A 22,138-nucleotide genomic window follows, 5' to 3' on the forward strand; every position below is an offset into this window, starting at 1 on the left:
TCCAGGATCAACTATTCCAGAGAACAGTGGGAAGATCTGTGTGGCAAAGCCAGTGGGGTCACTGCAGGAAAAAGGGCCGTTTTCTAGAAGCCAAGTTTGCCTGGGCCCCTTCCTGAGAGAGCGGAAGCAGAGGCCAGCATAAAAGCAGGTAGGATCCCTCTGTGGTCAGTCATGGTGCTAAAGGAGCAGCCAGGGATGAGAGAGAGAGGGAGACAGAGAGAGTGGAGATGAAGCAGAAGAGGAGGTTACATCTTTTTTTTTGGCTGCACCGTGACGCTTGCGGGATCTTTTTTTTTTTTTAATTAATTAATTAATTTATTTATTTATTTTTGGCTGTGTTGGGTTTTCGTTTCTGTGCGAGGGCTCTCTCCAGTTGTGGCAAGCGGGGGCCACTCTTCATCGCGGTGCGCGGGCCTCTCACTATCGTGGCCTCTCTTGTTGCGGAGCACAGGCTCCAGACGCGCAGGCTCAGCAGTTGTGGCTCACGGGCCCAGCTGCTCCGCGGCATGTGGGATCCTCCCAGACCAGGGCTCAAACCCGTGTCCCCTGCATTGGCAGGCAGATTCTCAACCACTGTGCCACCAGGGAAGCCCAGGAGGTTACATCTTGAGGTCAGTCCTCTGAAGCCGGTAACTGGTGTCAGGGCAGTGGTATTGGAAGAAACTGATAAACACATTGACTGCTCAAATCTGATTGACAACAAGCTGGAAACAGAGTCTGGGCCTGGCTGGTACATCTGACAACTGTGAAGGGCTCAAGGATGAAATTGGGCGTATTTGAACAGCATCAAATCCATTCCTCACAGCCACACTAAATGTAAGTGACAGATGGAGACACAAATTAATATTAAAAATGTTGCCAGCTTTTTCATTTTGGCAAGAGAAGTGCTTCTAACTAGGGACAGAGTCACAAGCCTTCATACTTTGAGTACTAATATCCTTCATCACCCTCATCAAACAGCAGGAAGTGGCACAGGGTTCACTGGGGAAGAGTCAATAGGAGAGAGAACACAGGAGGTTTGGTGGCTAAATACTCAGAAATCAAGCAGTTGGCTGTAACTTCAGAAATGGGTTTCATGCTAGAGGTCACAAACTGGCCGCCAGCTGGCTGAGTCCAGCTTGTAGACATGTTCTGTTTGGCCCACAAATGTCTCTATTTTAGTTTTGAATTTGGATTGGTGGCCAAAATGCACAAATCAAGAGAATCACAGAAAACTCCAGCTCCCTTGAAATACCTATGCCCTCAGGCCTAAGTTCTCCAGATGGCGTCAGGCACCACAACTCCCTTTCCTGCTGGACTTATAGTCATTTGTGATTTCAGCTCCTGTTTTAAGCCATCAAACACCTTTTATGAATAAGAGATTTCGTGGAGCTGACTTTCCAAAAGTCCAATTTAAATGGAGGTTATGAAACAAAATGGGAGAGAGATTTTGGTACCACTTTAGGTAAAAAGATTGAGCTTCTCCTTTAATCCATTGAAACAATGATCTAATTGAAATCAATTTTTATTAATCAAGCAACATAACAACATACAAGAAGAGTATAGAAAATTAAAAAAAAAAAACTAGGGGCTTCCCTGGTGGCGCAGTGGTTGAGAGTCTGCCTGCCGATGCAGGGGACACAGGTTCGTGCCCCGGTCCGGGAAGATCCCACATGCCACGGAGCGGCTGGGCCCGTGAACCATGGCCACTGAGCCTGCGCGTCCGGAGCCTGTGCTCCGCAACGGGAGAGGCCACAGCAGTGAGAGGCCCGCGTACCGCAAAAAAAAAAAAAAAAAAACTAGTTTGTCATCCTTGCAAAATTGTGGTATTCACAACTATTTACAAGAGTTGTGTGTATTCCTTCCAGTCCTTTTCCACTGCATTTTTATATAGTTATATGTCTGGGTTTACATCCTCCTTTTCTCATTTAACACTATAATTCACATGTTTTATCATATTGCTGTATAATCTTCACTTTTCCTTATTCTAAATAATGTTGCAAGGAACATCTGTGTACATTTGAACCTTTCCTTTTTTTTTTTTTTTGGCCACACTGCACGGCACGTAGGATCTCAGTTCCCCAACCAGGGATTGAAGCCATACCCCTTGCATTGGAAATGTGGAGTCTTAACCACTGGACCGCCGGGGAAGTCCCCAACCTTTCCATATTTGCTGGGAATATATTTTCAGAACTAGTATGAATGAGTTATATGACTTGCACATGAAAGAGTTAACCTGTAAATTCCTAACCCGAAAGGACCCTGTATAAATTTTTTCATCTCAGCAAATTGTTGGAAAGGCTATAGAGAAAAAAAAGGTCACTTCAGCATATGTGATAGGAGTGTGGGTAATTAAAAAAGAAAAATTCAGCATGTGAAGTCCATTCCAGGAATAGCACTATCTTGAGACCCAAGTCAAATAGTACTAAATGTGCTAAGCAGAGGCCTATGTTTAAAGAAGAAACTCATTTGTTCTTAAGAACTGAAAAATGCTGCATAGTTCAACGATGGAGTCAGAAAACCCCGCGTCGCATCAAAGCCTGGTTCAAAAAGATAGGGGAGGCCAAGATACAAGACAAGCTGTCTTTCCCGATTAAAGTATCTTGGTGCCCCAAGTACAGTAGTCATTTCTTAGAACAATGGCTGCCTTTAAAATTTTTTATTGATGGGAGAAAAAAATGACGAAACAAGACCAGAGCATTTAAGGGTAATCTGTGTCCTGTAAACAACCTCAAGAGTGGTGTAAACAAGGTGATACGTCATAAAATGAAATGTGATACAGATAATCTCACAACTATCTCCTGTTCAAGTTCAGATGAATAACAGGGCCTTAAACCTCCATGCAATGGGAAGCAAAGCATACTGTGTGTTTTATCTTGCCTCGTGTCTTTCCCCAAATAAATAAGATTGATTTTATGGAAGGGCAGGACAAAATGAAAGCCCTTTCTTGAGACTGACCTCCGTGCTGAAGATCTGAAGGGCACCAAAAGGGCTTCTGGGAAATGGCCCACAAGTTTTGTTCCCCTGCCAGGCCAGTCGGCAGACCTTCTAAGGGCTGGATTATGGAGCACTTGAGAAACTCCTCCTCCTGTGGAAAGGCAGCCTGTCTTTGGTAAGGAGAAATTGTGCCTCTCTAATCTACTAGAGCTCTTTGAAGGGCCAAAGAAGTGTATGGATAAGGGGGGAAACAGTAGACACACTCTATTTACACTTTCAAGAAGCCTCTGACAGGCTCCACACCAAAGCCTGTTGAGTTGCCTTGGGAATGGGGGTGGGCAGGGGGGAATGTCTGGTGACAAAACGGAACTGACTTTCAGATAAGAAATACAGAGTAAGGATAAGCCTTCCTCTGGATGGAACAGTGTTAACAGTGGGGCTCCTGGTGGGGACTTGGTACTCCTGGGGGACCAGGTTAACTAGCCCTTAGTGATTTGAGATGTGACCATCAAGCCCTTTGCTTTCATAAGCCACATGTGGAAATTGATCTCATTGCTCTAGAGTCACAGCTCATATGTTGCCCCATTGAATTTGTCCATCTTTGTGACATCTCTAGTGACATTGTGAGTTCCTAAAAGGCAGGGGGTATTCTGATATTTTAGTATTCATTGCAGTGACTAGCATTCAAGAAATATTTTGTGGCTTGATCACTAGAGAGACGAGTGAGTGTGCGTTGAAATACCCTGGCTTCCCATGACCCGAGCTCTTTTGTGTAGGAAAATACCAACCAAAGGCTGTAAGCTGCGGGGAGATGCAGGAGTCTCTGCATGGCCCAAGATGTTCATCATGGGCAAGGATACGTTGAATAAAATGTTACATGAAAAATAACTTGGGCTTTCCTGGTGGCGCAGTGGTTAAGAATCCGCCTGCCAATGCAGGGCACACGGGTTGGAGCCCTGGTTTGGGAAGATCCCACATGCCGCAGAGCAACTAAGCCCGTGCGCCGCGACTACTGAGCCTGCGCTCTAGAGCCCATGAGCCACAACTGCTGAAGCCTGCGCACCTAGAGCCCGTGCTCCACAACAAGAGAAGCCACCGCAATGAGAAGCCTGTGCACCACAATGAAGAGTAGCCCCCGCTCGCCGCAACTAGAGAATGCCTGTGTGCAGCAACGAAGACCCAATGCAGCCAAAAAAAAAAAACAAAAAAACCCCCCTCAAATTTCACTTTGTTTTTATTAGGAATGGCACAGAGAGTACACACAAATGTATATATCAGTTTAGAGAAAAGAATATAATCTGTACTTTTGAGGGTGACAGATTCAAAGCTTTCAGTGACAGCCCAAGAAAGGGTTTTGGGTCAACTCTGATCCAATGCTTCTTAACCTATGATTCATTATCACATGCCTCACATCCCCATCCAATACTCTTGTGGCTACTTTTCTCCTAAATGCTACCACCCCCATGGAATTTTAGTAGCTCAGTTATATTGCATGTCTCTTTAGGCATCCATTATGATATCTAAGATTTTTTCATCTCCCAAGAACGAAGTTTTGTCTCCCTGATGAGAATGTATGCTGTAGACGACTCCCTGAAGGTTTGGTCCCGTGTGTTCTTTTATCCAAACAGAACAGCAAAGAGCTGGATATCTAAGAATGGAACTGGGAGTAAAAAAAAAGAGAAGTCTTCTCTTGCCCTTTCCTCAAACAGGCAGCTCAAACAGGAAGTGGGACGGAGTGCTAGGTGTATTCCTCTTGCCCCTCCCCATCGGCAATCTGCCCTTCTCCACCCTGCTGTCTTAGAGGCTTGACAGTTACAGACCTCACATCAAGCTCCCTCTGGCTTCAAGGAGAGCTCAGCAGGAGATGGAGGGGTGGGGGAAGGGAGGCTGGAGAGTGAGGGGAGACTGGGCTCCCTCCTTGTGAGGTCATCCTGTCTGGCTGTGTCCTTCGGTCACTTGACTCCTCCTAGGTTCTCCTACTGGGTTCTGGTAGCAGGTCCTACTCCCTTCCCTTGGGTAGAGATGGTAACAACTCTATTTTCACTAGTTCCAGGTTATAACCCCCATGGGGTTCCCTTGTACCCACGTATTTGTAAACATATCCAATGTTCCTTGTGCTCTCCATTTCCTGTTGAGACCCTGAATGATTGACGTGGGGGGTAGGGGAGGTCTGGTTACTGCACCTCAGGAGGAACCTGCTGGAGCTGGAATGAGGCTAGCAGAGGGCAGGCGAGAGGCTGGCGGGGGGTTGGTTAAAATGGGGCAGGAGGAGGAGGACAAGGCATCACTGCCCTAAAAAAGGAAGCTGGGGCTTCCCTGGTGGCGTAGTGGCTGAGAGTCCGCCTGCCGATGCAGGGGACACGGGTTCGTGCCCCGGCCCGGGAAGATCCCACATGCCGCGAGCGCCTGGGCCCGTGAACCATGGCTGCTGAGCCTGCGCATCCGGAGCCTGTGCTCCGCAACGGGAGAGGCCACAACAGTGAGAGGCCCGCGTACCGCAAAAAAAAAAAAAAAAAAAAAAAAAGGAAGCTGAAAGGGGCCTTGATCTGGTTTGTGGAATGAGGTGGAAAATGAACTTCTCCCTACATGGTCATCAAGGATCCACTGCAGCTTGAGAGGTAATTTTAAGAAATATCGTGGTCCATCTCCCTCACATAGTTGGCACTGATGTAGCTCCTCCCCCACACAAGGCTGTAGCCCTGGCTTGCATTCACAGAGAGGTGAACGAGGGAAATGAAAGTCCTGCACGACTGACCTCAAGGCGGTGCTTAAAGTAGGTCGGGCTCTTTGGGGACATCCTCACCCTTATGGGATGAGGCCAGAGAAGTGGACCTGGTCTCCTTAAATTGCCCTCTGGGTTTCCCATCAGAGGCAGAGTGTGAGTCTGGGAATCCTTCCCAAGGGAAGAGGCAGGTCTGGGCGGATCATTGATCTTGTGGGTTCAGGGGGCGCTATGCTCCTGGGCGAGACAGTGGGTAGAGGGGAAGGATCACAGGCTTCCAGGGGCGATCACTTAGGCTTGAATCCCACCTCCTCACCTCTCTGGACCATCCCCCGTCTCACAGAGCTGCCATGAGGATTAGACGAGAAAGTGCACATAAAGGCAGCCGGGCCCCCCTTCCTAGCCGATTAAAAGTCTCATGTTCTGAGCCCACCAAGCCTCTTCCCGGCTCTTCCCCTGGGAGCAGGGGGCAACCAAGCCTCACAGGCTCCGGCTCCAGAAGCCACAGAGTGAAAGTAAGAAGCTTGTTGTCATGGATGGGGGTGGGTGGGCACATTATCTTGAAGCCTCCTAATCCCATTTTCGGCTTTCATGTTAATCCTTTCATGTTAATCCTCTTCCACACTCAATCTGCCACACTCAACTCCCAGGGCACCGACCCGGAGAGAGAGCCGGGTTCCACCTCCTCCAGGCAATGGCAGTGCTCCCTGGTGTGGGTGCTGGAGGTGGAGTGTCGGGGGACAGTCTGGCTGTGCCTGGGTCCTCCCCAGCTGACCTGGATACTCTTGTAGGCCAGGCCTTGGATGATTGTGGAGGGCTCAGCTCACTCATAACAATAACAATGACGGTATCAGGATTTCCTAAGTACTGTTTGCTGACCCTGGCTAAGACTTTGTTTTTTGCGGTTCGCGGGCCTCTCACTGTTGTGGCCTCTCCCGTTGCGGAGCACAGCCTCCGGACCGCGCAGGCTCAGAGGCCACGGCTCACGGGCCCAGCCGCTCCGCGGCATGTGGGATCTTCCCGGACCGGGGCACGAACCCGTGTCCCCTGCATCGGCAGGTGCACTCTCAACCACTGCGCCACCAGGGAAGCCCTGGCTAAGACTTTTATGTATGTAATTTCGTTCAATTCCCATGACACTCCTGTGAAGCAGGTGTCATAAATCTGAAATTTGCAGGTTAGGAGATGGAGGCTCAGGGAGTCGTCCCGGCCCAGATCACACAGTGAGCAAAGAGAAAGACTGGCCAGAATTCCTCCAGAACCTCATGGGGGACCAGTGGCAACACAGGCCCTTTCGTGTTGCTTCCTACTCCTCCAGCCCTGGAAAGGGCCCACCTCCCTCCTCTGGTCCTATCACCTGAGGCTTCAGTTGGGCGAATGCATTTCTTCCATGCACTAGATCTTGGTGTCTGTGCAGTGGAGTGGAAAGAACGTAGACTTTGGGGTTGGCAGGGATGGGTCCAGCTTCCTTAGGAAGGGAACAAGATGTTCCCAGGAGCTGAACATTTTTCAGGGACACAGGTGGCTATGTGGAAAGGGCCATCTGGGGGGAGGATGATTCTGCCTCCGGCTTTCACTCTCTACCCCATTCCTTTCAGGGCACTCCACCACTTCTCCACCCCCAGCTGCAAATGCCCCTTTCTACTTTGCAGGACTGAGCCTGGCCATTTTTGCCCCCCTGATATAGGTTTGGAGGCAAGGCTCACTCCGCTGAGGAAGCAGCTGTTTACCACCCCCTTAGCTCCCTGTGGGTGAGTCTTCCTAAGAAGGTTTGATGCACTTTGGACCTCCATTTGAGCTTGGCACACACTCAGAGGATGGGCTCCCTGACTCTGACTTAGATTCCTCTTACAGCAATTCTCCCTCCAGAACAGGCTTGGAAGTTAGGGCTGGGTTTGAATGCTCATTAAATCCCTTTGCAGCTGTGACCTGGGCTTCGGTTTTCAGGTCTGTAAAACTGGAGTGATAATCACACCTTGCCGAGGCCACAGCCTGCGCCTCTCCACGGGCCAGTGAACCTCTCCTCTGGAAGCCCAGAGGCAGTGGCTGGTTCATCTTCAGCCTTCGCTTTCCTCACTGAGTCACACAGTTCCTGAGCCTGCGGGTCTCTCTGCTGACTGTAACCAGGGTCTTCGTTTCCTTCTGAATGGCACAGACCCCGCAGACCTTCCTGCCCCAGCCCTGTGGAACCCCCTTGGGTCCAGCATGGTGACGTGGTTCTCCTGTCCTCAGAGCTCCACAGACTGGTGGGCAGTTGAACAACAGAGGGCACTGTAAACTCTAACACTGGCTAGCAAGGGGTAGGCTACCCGTGCGGGAGCGTGTGAATTCAGCTGAGGAAAGAGCTCTGGAGGCTGATGGAAGCCGAGTTCCTCCTGGGAGGGGTGGGACTGAGAGTGGTGAGCGTGGGCAGGACATGGCTTGGTTGAATCGTGGTGTGAGGTTCTGTGGAGGCTCTGACCCTCCCTGCCCTCCACGATCACCAAGCCCAGGTAACCAGAGGCAAGATAGGACGTGTGGGCTGGGCATGGTGGTGGCAAGGTGCAACCCTGAGGGTCTGAGCGGGCGTCCACGATGAGGACTCCAGAGCTAACATCGGCTCTTCAACCGCTCAGAACTACGGGGACGTCCTGTGCATGAGAAATTTCACCGACTGCATCTGCTGAGAAAACACTGGATTCTGAGTTGAACTTTGGTTATTCTTTTTAAAGCCCTCAAAGGCTTGTGCACGTTGAGAATATTCTAGAAGTAGAATGGTGTACAGGGGAGAAGATGTGGGATTTCAAGTTTGAAGACTTGCATCCACGCTGGGGCTCTCTCTGGCCTCACTGTGATCTTGAACTCTTTCACTTTGGGCTTCCATATACTCGGGCCTTTCCCTGTTAGACCCTCCCTCCCAAAACCCAGGAAGAGGGGACCGGGCTTTCCATTGACTTTTCTGTCTCCGCACTTTCCATATATTTATTTCTTGCTCAAAGAAAGACTCTGAGGGCTTCCCTAGTGGCGCAGTGGTTGAGAGTCCGCCTGCTGATGTAGGGGACACGGGTTCGTGCCCCGGTCCGGGAAGATCCCACATGCCGCGGAGCGGCTGGGCCTGGGAGCCATGGCTGCTGAGCCCGCGCGTCCAGAGCCTGTGCTCCGCAACGGGAGAGGCCGCAGCAGTGAGAGGGCCGCGTACCGCAAAAAAAAAAAAAAGAAAGGCTCTGAGAAAGGCAAGTGTGCATTACCACGTGGTGGGCAGTGGTGATGATGGCCAGGCCCAACCCTGCACAGAGGCAAAGCTGACCTGAGTGGAGGCTGCCCAGAGCACCCTGGCGTTGCTGACATCCCACCGTTAGGACATGAGTCCTCTGGGTAAAGGCTTTGTATAGAAGAAGCGAGTGTGTGTTAAAATTTTAACCTTGTTAGTCCCTCCTGTCTTTTATTAGGACATGGATGTAGAGGGCCAAGGACGGAGACGGGAACCATGGGAGCAGGGCCTGAACACACACTGTGCCAGCTTCAGTGTTTGCATGGAGACTTCACTCCTTCATCACACGCCGCCCCCGCCCCCAAACAGACACCAAAGACAAAACTGAAGACGAGAAAGGCAGCCCAGGAAAATGCGGCTTGAGAAGAGCCCTTGCCATGAAATGTCCTTTTATTAATTGATTTTTTTTTTCTTACAAAAATAAACATTTTAATGAACAAGAAGTACAAAAGCTTCTGGATATACAAACTCCAGGAGCGGGGAGAGGCTGCTTTTGGCTGCTTTGCGGCTTTCACTGAAAGCAAATGAGGCAGAAAGGCCCCGGCCCCACCCCCGCCCCAGGTCCTGGCTCAAACTGCTACCTGCCCCTCAACCCCATGACCTGGCTCATACCTCGCGTGCTCCTGTGCCCCTGCTCCTGGGCTGGCCGGTCAGCGCCCCTGTCGGGCCCAGAGGCGGCCTCCCCAGGTACAGAATCACCCATCTCCCAGAGCATCCTTTCAAGTCTCCAGTCTGGAGCTTGGCTAAGAGAACACTCTGTGACTGACTGTCCCCACGCGGCCCCAGCCGGGCCATAGCACAGGCAGCAGCAACGGCAGCAGGGTCTCTGGCTACATTCTCGCGCTACGAACACAGTGATGGGGCTGCCCACAGAACTGTCCCAGTGAGGGGCAGAGCCCCCAGTGGCGAGACCGTCCTGAGCCTCGCTGGCAGCCCAGAGGGTGAGAGGGGCAGTCAGCCCTCCGTGATTCCTGCCCTGGAGCCAGCAGTCCCAGACCTAGACTGGTAAACTCACATTTTAACATGTGGCATTATTGCACGTTGTCCTGGTCACCTCGGTCTGTCGGGGATGTCAGCCTTGTCTGCAGGGGTGCCCAGGTGACATGCAGTGCTGCCAGTGCAAGTCACAGGCAAGCCCAGCTGGCAGGGATGGTCAGCTGAGCCCACAGACAGGTCAGCCAGAGGCCCTCACATATGTGGTCTTGCTGGGATCAGGGACCACGTGGCTCCATCCTGTCTTGAAAAAGACTAGTTGCCGACCTGGGGGCAGAGGTAAGAGGTAACAGGACTGGATGATTCTCTCCTCAGTGGACGCAGGGCCACTCTCCTCATAACGCAACTGCCCTGAGGACACTTGTCTTCTCACCATCGCTGGCTTCTGATGGGGGACCGCTACCTCTCAATCTCTTCCGGGGAGTCCAGTCACCTCCCTCAGGATGTCCTTTCCCACTGGCTCACCTGTCCAAGTGGTCTGGTTGGTGACCACAAAGGCCTGGCACTGGGCATGGCTCTCACAGATGTCCACAGCCTCGGCCAGGTTGAACACTGAAAGCAGGCAGCTTCCGTGGTGGTAGGATGGCCAGCAGCGGTAGTCTTCCTGGGGGATGGTACTGCCTGGGAGGTGCTGGTACTCTGTGGGTTGGGGATGGAGCTCAGATGAGAACTCTCTGTGCCCAGGGGTAAGGGCTGGGGTCGCTTTCTTTAAAGGGCTATGAGCCACATTTCCTAGGTGAGGGCTGAAATCCAGCCCAGTCCTCCTAGCATGGAGATGAAAGCATCTACCACTGTGAAACTGGGATGACCACACAGGAAAGGCAAAGCTCAGGTTGACTTTTTGGGAGACACACGTCTCCATATATAAGGGCACACACTCGTTCAGGCTACACATGACGGCGGGCACAGGCATGGGATAAGTGCACACACAGAGCCATCGGCTGACCAGGGAGATTGCTGAGCTCAGAACATTTTAGACATTTAAAGCCGGGCTTCTCAAACTTCAATGTGCATGTGAACCTCCAGGGAATCTTGTTAAAATGCAGATTCTGATTCAGACGGTCTGGGGTGGGGCTTGGGAACTGGCATTTCCAACCAGCTTCTGGTGCTGCTGGTTGGCAGACCACATTTTGAGTGGCAAAGAGTTTAGAGCTGCCCTTTGGTCCCATTTCCTCCTGGCCTTGGGGAGAGAGGCTAGGCCAGTTCCTCGGACAGGGGGTCAGTCATGGAGTTTTTGAAGTTCAGAGGCGTGCAAATGAATGTAAAACACAAAAAATGACCATTTGGGAATCCACACCTTGAGTATTTGGGGCAGAGGCTGGAGGAAGAATGTGAAATCTCCCCATTTCACAGAAAGAGCCCCACAGAAGGCTCTGAAATCTCCTCAATCCAGAAGCTGCTTAGCCGCAGGCCTCCTGTTCCCGCGAGTCTTTCCCGCTGCCTGGGGAGCCCCGGCTCTGGACTGATAATGCAGAAGCCCTGGGCCTCCGGCCACCCCACCCTCCTGCCTCCGTCTTCTACCAGGGACTAGACCAAAGTCCAGGGCTGGCTGTGATTTATAGCCCCATAAACAGCGTCCGCAGGGACAGAGCCAGCCATTGTTCACCTCGTTAAACTTTATTTACAGGGCTAACGAGGGCTCCCCCACCATTAAGACTGGCCAGAGCTCCTTGAATACAGAGGCTGCCCATCCCTCGCCCCCCTGCCAACCATGCTAAACCCCAGGGCCTCAGCAGGAGAGACCACAGCCCACAAGCCGTGGCTAGAACTCTCTCTCTGCCCTGGAGCTTCTTAACTGGTTTCAGTGTGGAGCCCCTTCTCCACCTCCAGCCACCCTCCCAGCCCCAGAAGGGCGAGGAAGGAAAGAGTAGCAAACATATATTGTGTTCAAGCTGTGTGACAGGAAACGAGTTAACTGCTGTCACACATTTCACCTGCCATTTAATCCCCATAAGAATTCTGAGGCAGGTAATACTGAACCCAATTCACTGATGAGGAAAGTGAGGCTCATAGTCACGCAGTCAGTACCCAGTGGGGTTTGCAGCCACCCAGAGAAGGGGTGTCAGCGCCCACCCCCCAGTTCAAGGCACAATTATAGTTGTTCTAGCTCAGTCGAAGTGCAAGGTAAACAGCGCTCTCAGAGGGAGGATGAGCCACTTCCCCGATTAGGGGAATCACCCACCCTCGCACCTGTTCCCCACCTCCCCAGCCCCTGGATCCTCGCCGGGGCCACTCACCGGCTCTGCCGGCCTCCGTGGAGTTCTGCAGATACTGCCCGCTCCGGTACAGGTGCAGCACCTTCTCCAGCTGGGCCAGGGTCTCGTCCACCCCCCAGGTGAGCTCTCCTGCAGAGTGCACGGTGCTGTAAGAGGGTACCTGGGCTCCTACTTCTCCCTGAGGTAGGCAGCCAGCTGCCTTTCCCCCCTCCCTCTGGAGCCTGGGCCCCGATGACCGGAGGACTGGTCACTGAGTTTGCCACAGAATGCCACTTTGGGAAATGATGTTTCTGGACCATGTGCTGCCCTGGGTCATTCTTATGCCCATGCTTGCTGGGGGTGGGAGATGGTGACGGGAGGCAGGTGGGCACTGGAGAGCATACCTGTGGCATTGACAATGCTGTCCAAGAGAGGCCGTAGTGAGGGTGGGGCACTATGGGGCAGGAGGTATGTGAAGAAAAACCTGGGGCAGAGAGAAATCAGGGGCTTAGTCCTTCAGCCTTTGGGGACATATCCTTCTTCTACCCCAACTTGGGACAGAACCCCAACCTGGCCAGGGAGCCTGCTCTGTCAGGCTAACCAACTGGGCCTATACCCCCAGAGTGTGCCAAGGAGTCTATTCAGACTCAGGGTCGGGGTCTGGGCACATGCTAAGGCCACAGGTAACTTCATACCAAACTGAAATCTGAGGTCTGTTTTCCCCACCCGTCCCAGGGACCTTCCCACCCCTCAGCCCCGCATTATCGCCCGGCTGACCCGTGTCAGAGCAGCCCCATGGCTTGGCTCTGTGAGGAGCTTCCAGAGGTGAAGGGCCAGGGGAGGAAGGGGCAGGGCCTGTCCCACCAGCCCTAAGCTCTGAGTCTGACACTATTTTAAGAAGCCTCCAGCTGCCACCCCCAACCCAGATTCTCCTTGGGGCTGACTATTTTTAGCCTCATGGTCAGGAGCCTGAATGTTCCCTTCTTGAAGGGGTGGAGGCCTTCCCCCGCCCCTGCTACTCCGCTGGTCATGGCTGCGTCTGGCTGGCCTCCTGGACCCCATGCTGGCTCCCTCCCTGCGAGCCCCCACCCCCACCCCGGGCTCCCGCTCCCTCGCGGCCCGGCCTTCCTGAGTGGAGATGGAGGTCACCTGTAGGCATTGTAGAGGTTGCGTTTCTCATTCATGGCCTCGCACCAGCCCTGGGCTGAGCAGGGCAGGGTGAAATTCCTGGCTGGGAACTCGAGTGTGCAGTCAGCGCTGCCTGTGCACGGTGTCTCCTCCACGCGGGCGTCATCCAGATCCGTCACCTTCAGTTCCCCATCCACCAGCACGAACTGTCGGGGGCGGAAGTCCAGCAGAGTGACCGAGCCCAGCGGGGAGTGGGCCAGGTGGTGGAGGAGGCGGCCCAGGCTCAGGCAGATCTGAGGGGCAAACACCAGGCTGCTCACGGCTTCTCTCCTGGGAGGGTGCCTGGGGGCTCCCCGCTTTGGTGCTCTGGACTGAGCTTGGGGGTTTGCCTTTTTCTTCAAGGCTCTGGAGCTCACTAAGGACTGAGGCCTGGGGCCTTACTGAGCAAGCCAGCGATTTTCTATTACCCCCGGTGGGCCTGACCCTGAGGGTAACATGGAATAAGTGGGAAATGGGCAGTCTGGGCATAGTGCATATCCTCCCTGAAGCTGCATCTTCGGTGTGGTTTCTGTGCAGTGTATGCAAATAGAGGGAGGGTCAAGATGACCTTAAGCTCTTTTCTAGTCCTAGGACACTGGCCCTCCTGCAGCCAGGCTGAGAGTATGTGTGAGTGTGTGTGTCAGGGCGGCAGGAGCACAAAAACCTCAGGATCCTCTTTGCCTCGTTTCTTTTTTTAACCCTTTGGCCGACGACCGAGTCAGCTTTGCTCCATCCTTCCCTCCCTCTCCCTCAACGGAGGAGGAGTTGAAGCTGCTCTGGAGAGCTGGCCTTCTAAGGGAGAACCATCGCAGCAAGGAGCCCGGGGCCCTGGCCCTCTTCCCTGCTCACTCGGAAGCGATCCTCCCAGGAAGTCTGCAGCAGCTGGATCATTTCCACAGGGGCGCCCAGCTCCGTGATGGTGGTCAGGGTGTCCGGGATGTCCTCGCTGTCCTGGTAGCAGTAGCCATAGAGCTGGAAGAGGCCCAGGAGGGTCATGAGGTCACAGGATGGGAGTGGGGACAAGGAAGGGCTGGGTTTTCACATGCCCCCCACCCTCCCATCCCTAGGTCTCTGCTTCAGCTCGGGCCAGAAGAGAATAGCAACGTTGCCTGGGAAGCCTGCCCTCTGTCCCAGCAGCCAGAGTTCCTACTGATTCCATCAGCCCCTTACCTCTGGCCACTCAGGTAAATGGGCAGGTCTGGCCACCTTGTGTTAACCATGTGCCAGGCACTGTGCTAAATGTTTTACAAGCAAAACTCAATTCTTAGAATAACCTTAAAAGGGCATAGTAGGTACTATTAGTGTCTCCAATTCACATGTAAGGAAACCAACTCAGAGAGGTTAAGTTACCTCCCCAAGGCCACACAGCTAAGAATTGCAGGAGCTAGGATTCAAATTTATGTTACTCTGATTCCACAGCCTTGTTCTTTCCATGAGTACCATTTGCTAATCGCCCAGCCAACAAATGGATGTTATACCTCCTCCCCTGCTCTAATCCTCGTCTTTGCTTCATCATTTTCACTTTCTGGCACCCTCATTTTTCCTCTGCCCTGGTCTTTCTGGAGGAAAAGCAATCTCCCTTGGGATTGGTAACAAGTGTCGATCAGAACAAGAAGTATCCAAGGGGCATATCATTGGGTGTTCTCTGCATAGCTGGTGGGCAGGGCAGGGTGGGGTGGGGTCACCCATATCAACTGGGGGAGTAGTAAGGGTGGTTCCTGGGGAAGGTCAGTTCTTTGAGGGCAGGGTCACAAGGGCCGGCCCGCTCCATGTGATCTGGGGGAGGGGCTCCGTACAGCTCAGCTGGCCAGGGGCTTCTGGGAAGCACAGCCTGACTCTGTCACTGACACCTCAACCAGCATCCACAGAGATCTCTGCTTCTCCCAGTCTCTCCCACCATGCTGCACATCAGCTAAGGATCAGCCGGTGCTCAAAACAACCAGCACCCTGTAGGGAGGAGGAACACAAAGGCTGAGTTGTCTGGGCCAGAGTGGGAAGAGGGGAGGGCTGCACGATGGGGGGTGCCGGTGGGGTGAGGCGGCGGGGGAGTCAAGCCCCTGGGCTAGATGTCCCTGCACACCGTCACCCTTCACACCCTACCCAGCTCCACTCCAGGTCCTTATATGCTCCCTTCCATCCCAGGAGTGCCCTTGCAGCTCCCCGTCCCTGGAGCCAGCTACCTCAGTCCTGCTGGCACGAGGGAAGGCATGTCTCGGTGTCGCTTTCAGATCAGTAGGGCTGCAGCTTGGGGGGGGTCAGGGGGAAATCCCCGGGGCCCCCTTCTTCCCTCTATCTCTACCCTCCCCACCCCACATCAGCCCAGGGAGACCCCAGACCCCAGTGGGGCAGAGGTAGGGGTGAGGTAAAAGGAGCAGCCCTGGAGCCTGGTTCTCATTTTCTTGCCCAGAGTCTGAGCCTTTGTGGGAAACTTCTGAAGGTTATTAAACACCCGGAGGTCGTTAAATGCGCTGTTAACGAGGTATTAATCAACACCCCTCAGGAAAAAATAAAAAGACACCATTAACTCCCCCCCCCCCTCCAGGAAGCGTGAGGCTGAGCATTTCAGTCGAATCTTTTGTTCCTTTGGGAGAAGAAATATACTCTAGCAGGGCCAGAATCAGGGCCCAAGTAGGCCTGGGGCCCCATCTGAGGCCTGAGGCCCTGGGAACGACAGTGATGCAGGGGAGGGAAGACCCTTGTGCCCTTTGACCCTGGGCTATAGAGGCATCTATCACGTGAGGGAGTGGTGTGTGTGTGCGCGCGCGCGCGCGCGCGCGCGCGCGCGTGTGTGTGAGAGAGAGAGAGAGAGAGAGAGAGAGAGAGAGGGAGAGAGAGAGAGAGAGAGAGAGAGAGAGAGAGAGAGAGAGAGAGAGAGAGAGAGAGAGAGAGAGAGAGATGGGTTGGGGAGGGGTCACAGAGATGGATGGAGAGATCTCACCCAGGCAGTCCCCGGACTGAGCAAGCTCTGAGAAGGGCCAGTGGGACATGCTATCCTGGCCCTTTTCTATTAGAACCAGCACCAACTTCAGGGCTGCCAGAGAGGCGGAGGGGGCCTCGGGGAGCGGGAAACACTCTCTGGCTCCTCCCCGGTTCAGCAAACAGTCGAACAGTTTTGAAATTTTAAACGATTAAGACGTATTAAAACAACATTATTTCTAGTTCCCTGCACACCAGAACTGGAGCCTCCTGAGCAGGAAGTCCCCCAGGCAGGCTTACCTGGAGCAGAGGTGGCATTGCTGAAGAAGCCAGAGGGATACTGGCCTGGGGGTTGGGGGACGAATGTAGGAGACCCAATACCAAGGCAGTCCCGAAATTCACACCAAGGTAGCTCTACCTCCCCGTAATGGTAGCTTTTCACCTCTCCCCTGACAGAAAGGACCTGGCACCCTCTCCATCTTGTAACACTTCTGTCCTAGGGCAACTAACCCCAGTCTCCGACCCTGTAAGAGTAACACAGCCAACCCAGTCTCGGTCTAGAGAGAGAATGAGTGAAAACTATTCAGTTGTAATTTTTTCCCCTTTGGCACCTTCAGCATTGGGCTGGGGGCCTGACATATGCGTGAGGGCGGTTAGCTGGATGCTCGTCTTGAAGTTTGGGTGGGGTAAGAGAGGGCGGGAGAAGTTCCTTAAGAGACAGGAAAGCGCATCAAACCTCAAATCCCTCGTAAGGGAGGGGGGTGGGGTCTTGAGTCTATTAACTAACACTTAATATCCTGCTAACACACTCAAGACCTTCTCCACTGCCTCAGAATCTGGCCTACACCCCAGGTTTCCAAAAGGTTCCCAGGAGCTCCTGGGAAGCAAAGAGAACAAGATCCTCCCAGTTAGAAGGGCCACGTGACCCACTGCTCACTCCCTGTAGCTCCAGTGTCAGCCGTGCAACAGTTGGCTGACACTGGAGCGTAACCACCCATAACTGTTGGCTCTGCCTGACCTTCTGCAACCAGTTCAGGGCCCAGGACCCAGTCAACGTGTGTCTGACCAGGGCTGGAGTAGCCCAGGGAGACTGGGAGCCAGCAGTAGTATAAACAGCTCTCTGGCTTCTCTCTCCTATTCTGCCAGGCCCACCCAGATCTGGTGTCCAACTCACTCCTGAGGAAAGGAGGGAAGGATTCCTGGGTTTCTGACCAGTTCTGCCGGGTGCAGAAAGGTTAATTTGAGTGGGCTAGGAGGTGGAAGGTGTGGGCAACATTCCTCAGCTGGGGAGTCTGAACAAACCCTATGCTCACCGGGCCAAAAGCAGCCAGGGATTCCCCTCTCAGTCCGCTCAGACATGTGCTAAGGGAACGGTTCGTCTAATCCTAGGGCTGACTCAAGGACCGAGGGGAGCTGGGGGAGAGGGGGAAGTGGGTGTGTTAGGGCAGTGCTGGGACTATGAGAGGCCCACTCTCTTAGTCTAGCCTGGAGGGAACAAGGTTGGGTCTCATCTTTCCCCTGTCCCCCAGTGAACGGGAGAGACAGAGTCCCATTTAGTAGGAACCTGGGCATCTGGTCTTCTCAATCTTCCAGCCTCTTGGCCACATTTGCTCAGATAATGTGACATGCAGACCCTCAGGTCCTCAGCCTGTCCCCCGAGCATTGAGCTAGGACCCCGAGGCTTCCTCAATACTTCCAAAGCCTACTTTGAGGCCAGGGTCTCTTCTGGGAAGGGCCATGCATTTTCTGGCCTACTGTCCAATCCCCTCCAGTCCTTTCAGCAGCTTCTGGGTGGGGTACGGGATATTCTCTGGGAATCAAGTCTGGTCTTTTTCTAGCTCTTCCCAACCCCATTGCAGTTCCACCCCAACTTCAAAGCCAGACAAGTCACTGGAAGTTGAGAGAAGTGGGGTTCAGATTCCAACAAGAAAAGGGACCTTATCACTGCAGTTGGGACCCTGACTCAGGGATGACCTCTGTTCATTGTTTTGGCTGGGGTCCCTTCCCCGGTGCTCAACACCCCAGCTCCAGCCAAAAGCAGGGTCCTAAGCCCGAATGGACCCCCACCCCTACCCCGAGTCTGGGGACCCTCTGTCCTGTCTTCAAGAGATACGGTTTGGAAGCTGAGAAACCCGGGAGTCTCTCCGTAACGGGTCACCCACCCAAGCAGGGTGGTGTAATGGGAAGCTGCCACTGTCCGGGTTCTGCCCCTATCTTAACCTGGGCAGTCATCAGGGCTTCGCTTCTTTATCTGTTAAAACCAAGGCTTCTCTTCCAGCCCGAGTGATCGAGCACTGGCACGTCCAGCCAGCACCCTTATCCCTGCACCCGCCCCCCTCGTACCTGCAGCACGTTGGGGTGCCGCAGCCGCTCCAGCAGCACCATCTCCTTGAGCAGTTTGTGGGCCGCCAGCCGATAGCAGCCCCTCCGCGCCCCGAACTCGCGCACACAGCTGCCCAGATCGTGGCCGCTGAAGTCCACCGCCTTGAGCGCCACCGCGACGCCGCCGGGCAGGCGGACCCGGTACACGGCCTTGGTGTAGCCGGAGCCCACGTACTGTGCGCCGGACACGTTGCGGAGCGCGGCGCAGCCCAGGCGCGGGCCCGGGCCGGAGGATCCCGGGCCGGGGGAGCCCGGGCCAGGAGCCGGGGGCCAGCCCGGAGCGCCGTCGGGCAGGGGCCGGGCCCGCGGGGGGCGGGGACGCTGCAGGCCCGGGCCGCCCGGAGCTAGGTCCATCAGGCGCCGCCGCTCCGGCCGGCCGGCCCCGGGACCGGGGCCCCCGCGGGAATAGCGCTGCACCTCCTCGTAGCGCGCTCGGATCTGCCGGGCCAGCTCCCCGCGGCCCCCGCGACGGCCCGGGCCCGGGTCTGGCGAGGGCCCGGGGGACTGGCCTGGCCGCGGAGGCTCCGAGCCCGGTGCGAAGAGCACGTTGAGGACCGAGCCCAGCAGGAAGGAGGCGCAGAAACCCGCGGCCACCGCGGCCCGCCGGCGCCGCATCGCTCCCCTCCCCCCGGCCGGCCGGCCCCGCGCGGCTCCCCGGCCGCGGCCCCGGGAGGCTCAGGCTCCGAAGCGGCTACGCTCTGCGCCCCGCGGGTCCCCTGCCCAGCCCGCGCGCATGGCCCCGGCGGCCCCGACCCCGGCCCCTCGCGGGCTGCACATCGGCCTGACACTTGCCTCCCTCCCGCCCTGCCCCCGCCGCTTATAAGGCCCTGAGCCGCCCCCGCCCCCGCCCGCTCCGCCTCCGCCTCCCAGCTCCCGGCCAGAGCCCATCCTCGGCGCCGCCCCCTTCGGCTGCCCGGCCCGGCCTTCCCCGCTGACTGACAGCGGGACCTCCTCCCGCGGCCGTCCGGGCCTGGGAAGCGGCGCGGAGGCGGCTCCGGCCCTGCCCAGCCCGCGGCCCCCGAGCTCCGGCCGGCGAGAAAGGGAGGGGGCGGCAGCGGCCCCGGGACGCGCGGGGGCTCGGGCCCAGCGCAAGGGCGGATAATGGGGTCGGGGCGGCCGGATAACGGGACCGAGAGGCGGCTAACGGAGCCGGCCGGGCAGGGTGGGGGGGAAGATGAAGGGGCGAGGCCAGCGGGTAACGGGTTCTGGAGGGGACGAGCAGCTGGGTCCGGGGTGCTGAGGATCCGCGTGGTCCCAGAGCGCCCTCCCGGGCACCCGGGGCCTTGGGGCGGGCTGGGCGCAGGGAAGGAGCGTGGGTCCCGCCTCCCGCGAGTGGGACTGCGGGTGGCGGCTCCTGGCTCAGTCCCGGATTCGGGGGCGGGGGATGGGGAGGCGGCGCTGAGGGAGGGGCTGGCACCTGCGAGCGCGGGTGGGACGGGAACTCTGGGATCCGAAGAAAAATCTTGAAGTTTTCGGAGATGCCCTCTTCAACCTCCTCTACCAAGTTTTCTGATTTTCTTTGTCCCCGAAGCCCCAGGTGGAACCGCTGCCCCGGGATCCCCGCAGTCAGACGCGGTTAGCAGCGGATCACGAACCATATTCGTGCTAGTAATTTACAAAGAGTGCCTTTGTACCCACGGACGTGCGTGGTCCAGATTGTCTCTGGAGTGTGTGCATTAGTGTATCTGAAGGGGCTACTGTGTCCGAGGAAGGGAGTGTATACCGCGTGTGTAAGTAGGTGCTGACTCCACCAGAACTTCTGGCCCCTCCTCCTCCCTCCCTGATTGCATCATTAGTGCTAATTGAGGAGCTTTCACACGCCAGTGCATTAGTTGTTTGGAGTGAGCTCCCCCCTCCTGGGAGAGATAAGCCGCTGCCCCTCCCCCTCCCAGCCCTCCACTTCCCCACCGCCCAGGAACTGTCCACCTAGATCCTCCCACCTTCCTGGGCACCTTCCTGCCTCCTGGTCCTCTACAGGTTAATCTCTTTCCGCCCCGCAGTGTCAGAGATTGGCTGGAGAGGAGTCAGGGAGGAGGTGGAGGGCTTAGAAAATCTTTCCTCCAGGAGGCTGAAGAGGTTCTGGCCTTCCGACAGAAAGCACAGTCTCTGTGATGAGGGAGGGGACAGGAATCTCTGGCCGGTTCTTTTGGACCTGGAAGGGCAGAGGACAGCACTGAATTCTTGATCTCCAGCCTGTGATCCCACTGATGAAGGGACAACCAATCCTGACTCCTGGGGTCCCCTAAGACTTGGAGAGCTGGGGCCCAGTCTAACTTAGAAAACATGAGAGGGCTGAGAGAAGCCACGATTCTCCTGAGGACCTTGGGTTTGGTGGAGTTTGGTCTGGTCCTGTTTAGCTGCTCTGCCCTGCCCTGGCCCTTGGCTGCTGGGTGTAGGGGGAAGGCTCTGAGCAGATGCCCTCCCCAGCCCTCACACCAGATGTCTTTGGTCTAATTAACTGTGCTGGGAAAACCAACCTGGGTTTGTAAACAGAGCTACTGGCTAAAGTCAACAGGGAGCAGCAGCAAACAGCAAACATTCCCCTCACACAGCTACAGTCCAATCCAGCCGCCTGGGGAAGAGGGGAGCCTGGCGGATCATGGGGCCCCCCTGGCCGACAGCTGAGTCAGGGAAAGCCTCTCTACCTCTGTGACCCTAATATGGCCATTTCCTTACCAGTTCCAGGGCTCCTTTGCTGGGGAGGAATGGGGATTCTGGGAGGACAGAGTTGCCATTTCAAGATAGGCTCTGCCCCCCTTCCAAAGATCTCTTGGTATCTATTAGCCAAACCTCCTGATCCCCAAGGAATCCATTGTGGGGGGAATATTCCTTAACGAGCTTTCTCTGGGGCCTGCTCTGCTCTAGGGTCTTGGAGGAGCCTCCTAGGTAGGACTTGGCATTGAGAATCTATAACTCGGAGTTGGTGAATATAACATGAACATTGTTGAGTTCGTTACACATCGTGTAGGTATTATAATAACATGTTCTGAAATTAGATAATTGTTCCTGTGATATCTTTGCCAAGCTTCAGTGTTTCTGTTATGGTTTGAAAGTTCAACGCACACAGGGCCTGAGAAACAGGCCTGAGTGTACATACATACAATGCACACACATGAGCCCACGGAACAGTGGCCTCACACACAGGAACAAAGGCATTTCAGCACTCGTTCTCACACTCACTCTGTCTCCCTTGCCAGCTCTCAGACATACAGACATATACAATCTTTGATGGAAATAGGTTTTTGGACTCTGAAAAAAAGGGATTGAACTTTTTGAACAGATTAGAGTTTCTGAATTGGCAGCTTCTTGAGTTCTTAACCAAATTGTACTTGTTTGCTTTTTCTTCTTCTTCTTTTTTTTTTTTTTTTTTTTTTGCCACCCAAGGAGTGGAATCATCATTTCAAAGAACTGAAAAAGACACAGAACTCTGGCTGAGGATCCAGATCTACGGTCCGCCCATCCGCCCTGTCTCGAAGACCTGGCAAGGCCAGTAGCCTCTTTATTGTCTACCTTTTCCCTCCAGCCCAGGTCTCAAAGACCTCTTTTGGAGTATCATTCTCCGGCTCAGCAACCTGGAGGATAAATTGAACTGGGCCT

General features: G+C 54.8%; 1 protein-coding gene across 3 annotated transcripts; it reads right to left on the reverse strand.

Annotated features, from left to right (window-relative positions):
- Positions 1-9,247: 9,247 nt before the first annotated feature.
- On the reverse strand, positions 9,248-19,320 carry PKDCC (protein kinase domain containing, cytoplasmic). 3 transcript variants are annotated; one of them, XM_067703161.1, is made up of 7 exons: positions 18,503-19,320; positions 14,093-14,215; positions 13,226-13,497; positions 12,481-12,560; positions 12,119-12,243; positions 10,347-10,520; positions 9,248-10,148 (listed from the first exon to the last, which is right to left on the reverse strand). In XM_067703161.1, the coding sequence occupies exons 1-7, from the start codon at positions 19,154-19,156 to the stop codon at positions 10,137-10,139; spliced, it is 1,440 nt and encodes a 479-aa protein (XP_067559262.1). In that variant the 5' UTR covers positions 19,157-19,320; the 3' UTR covers positions 9,248-10,136. The 3 variants fall into 3 exon arrangements, with proteins under 3 accessions (XP_067559262.1, XP_067559263.1, XP_067559261.1); XM_067703162.1 differs by having other exon boundaries at positions 12,119-12,226; positions 13,226-13,410; positions 18,503-19,318; XM_067703160.1 differs by having other exon boundaries at positions 12,119-12,226; positions 18,503-19,316.
- Positions 19,321-22,138: the final 2,818 nt, after the last annotated feature.

Source organism: Pseudorca crassidens, chromosome 14 (assembly GCF_039906515.1).
Source record: "Pseudorca crassidens isolate mPseCra1 chromosome 14, mPseCra1.hap1, whole genome shotgun sequence".
In the NCBI taxonomy this organism is placed as follows: domain Eukaryota; kingdom Metazoa; phylum Chordata; class Mammalia; order Artiodactyla; family Delphinidae; genus Pseudorca; species Pseudorca crassidens.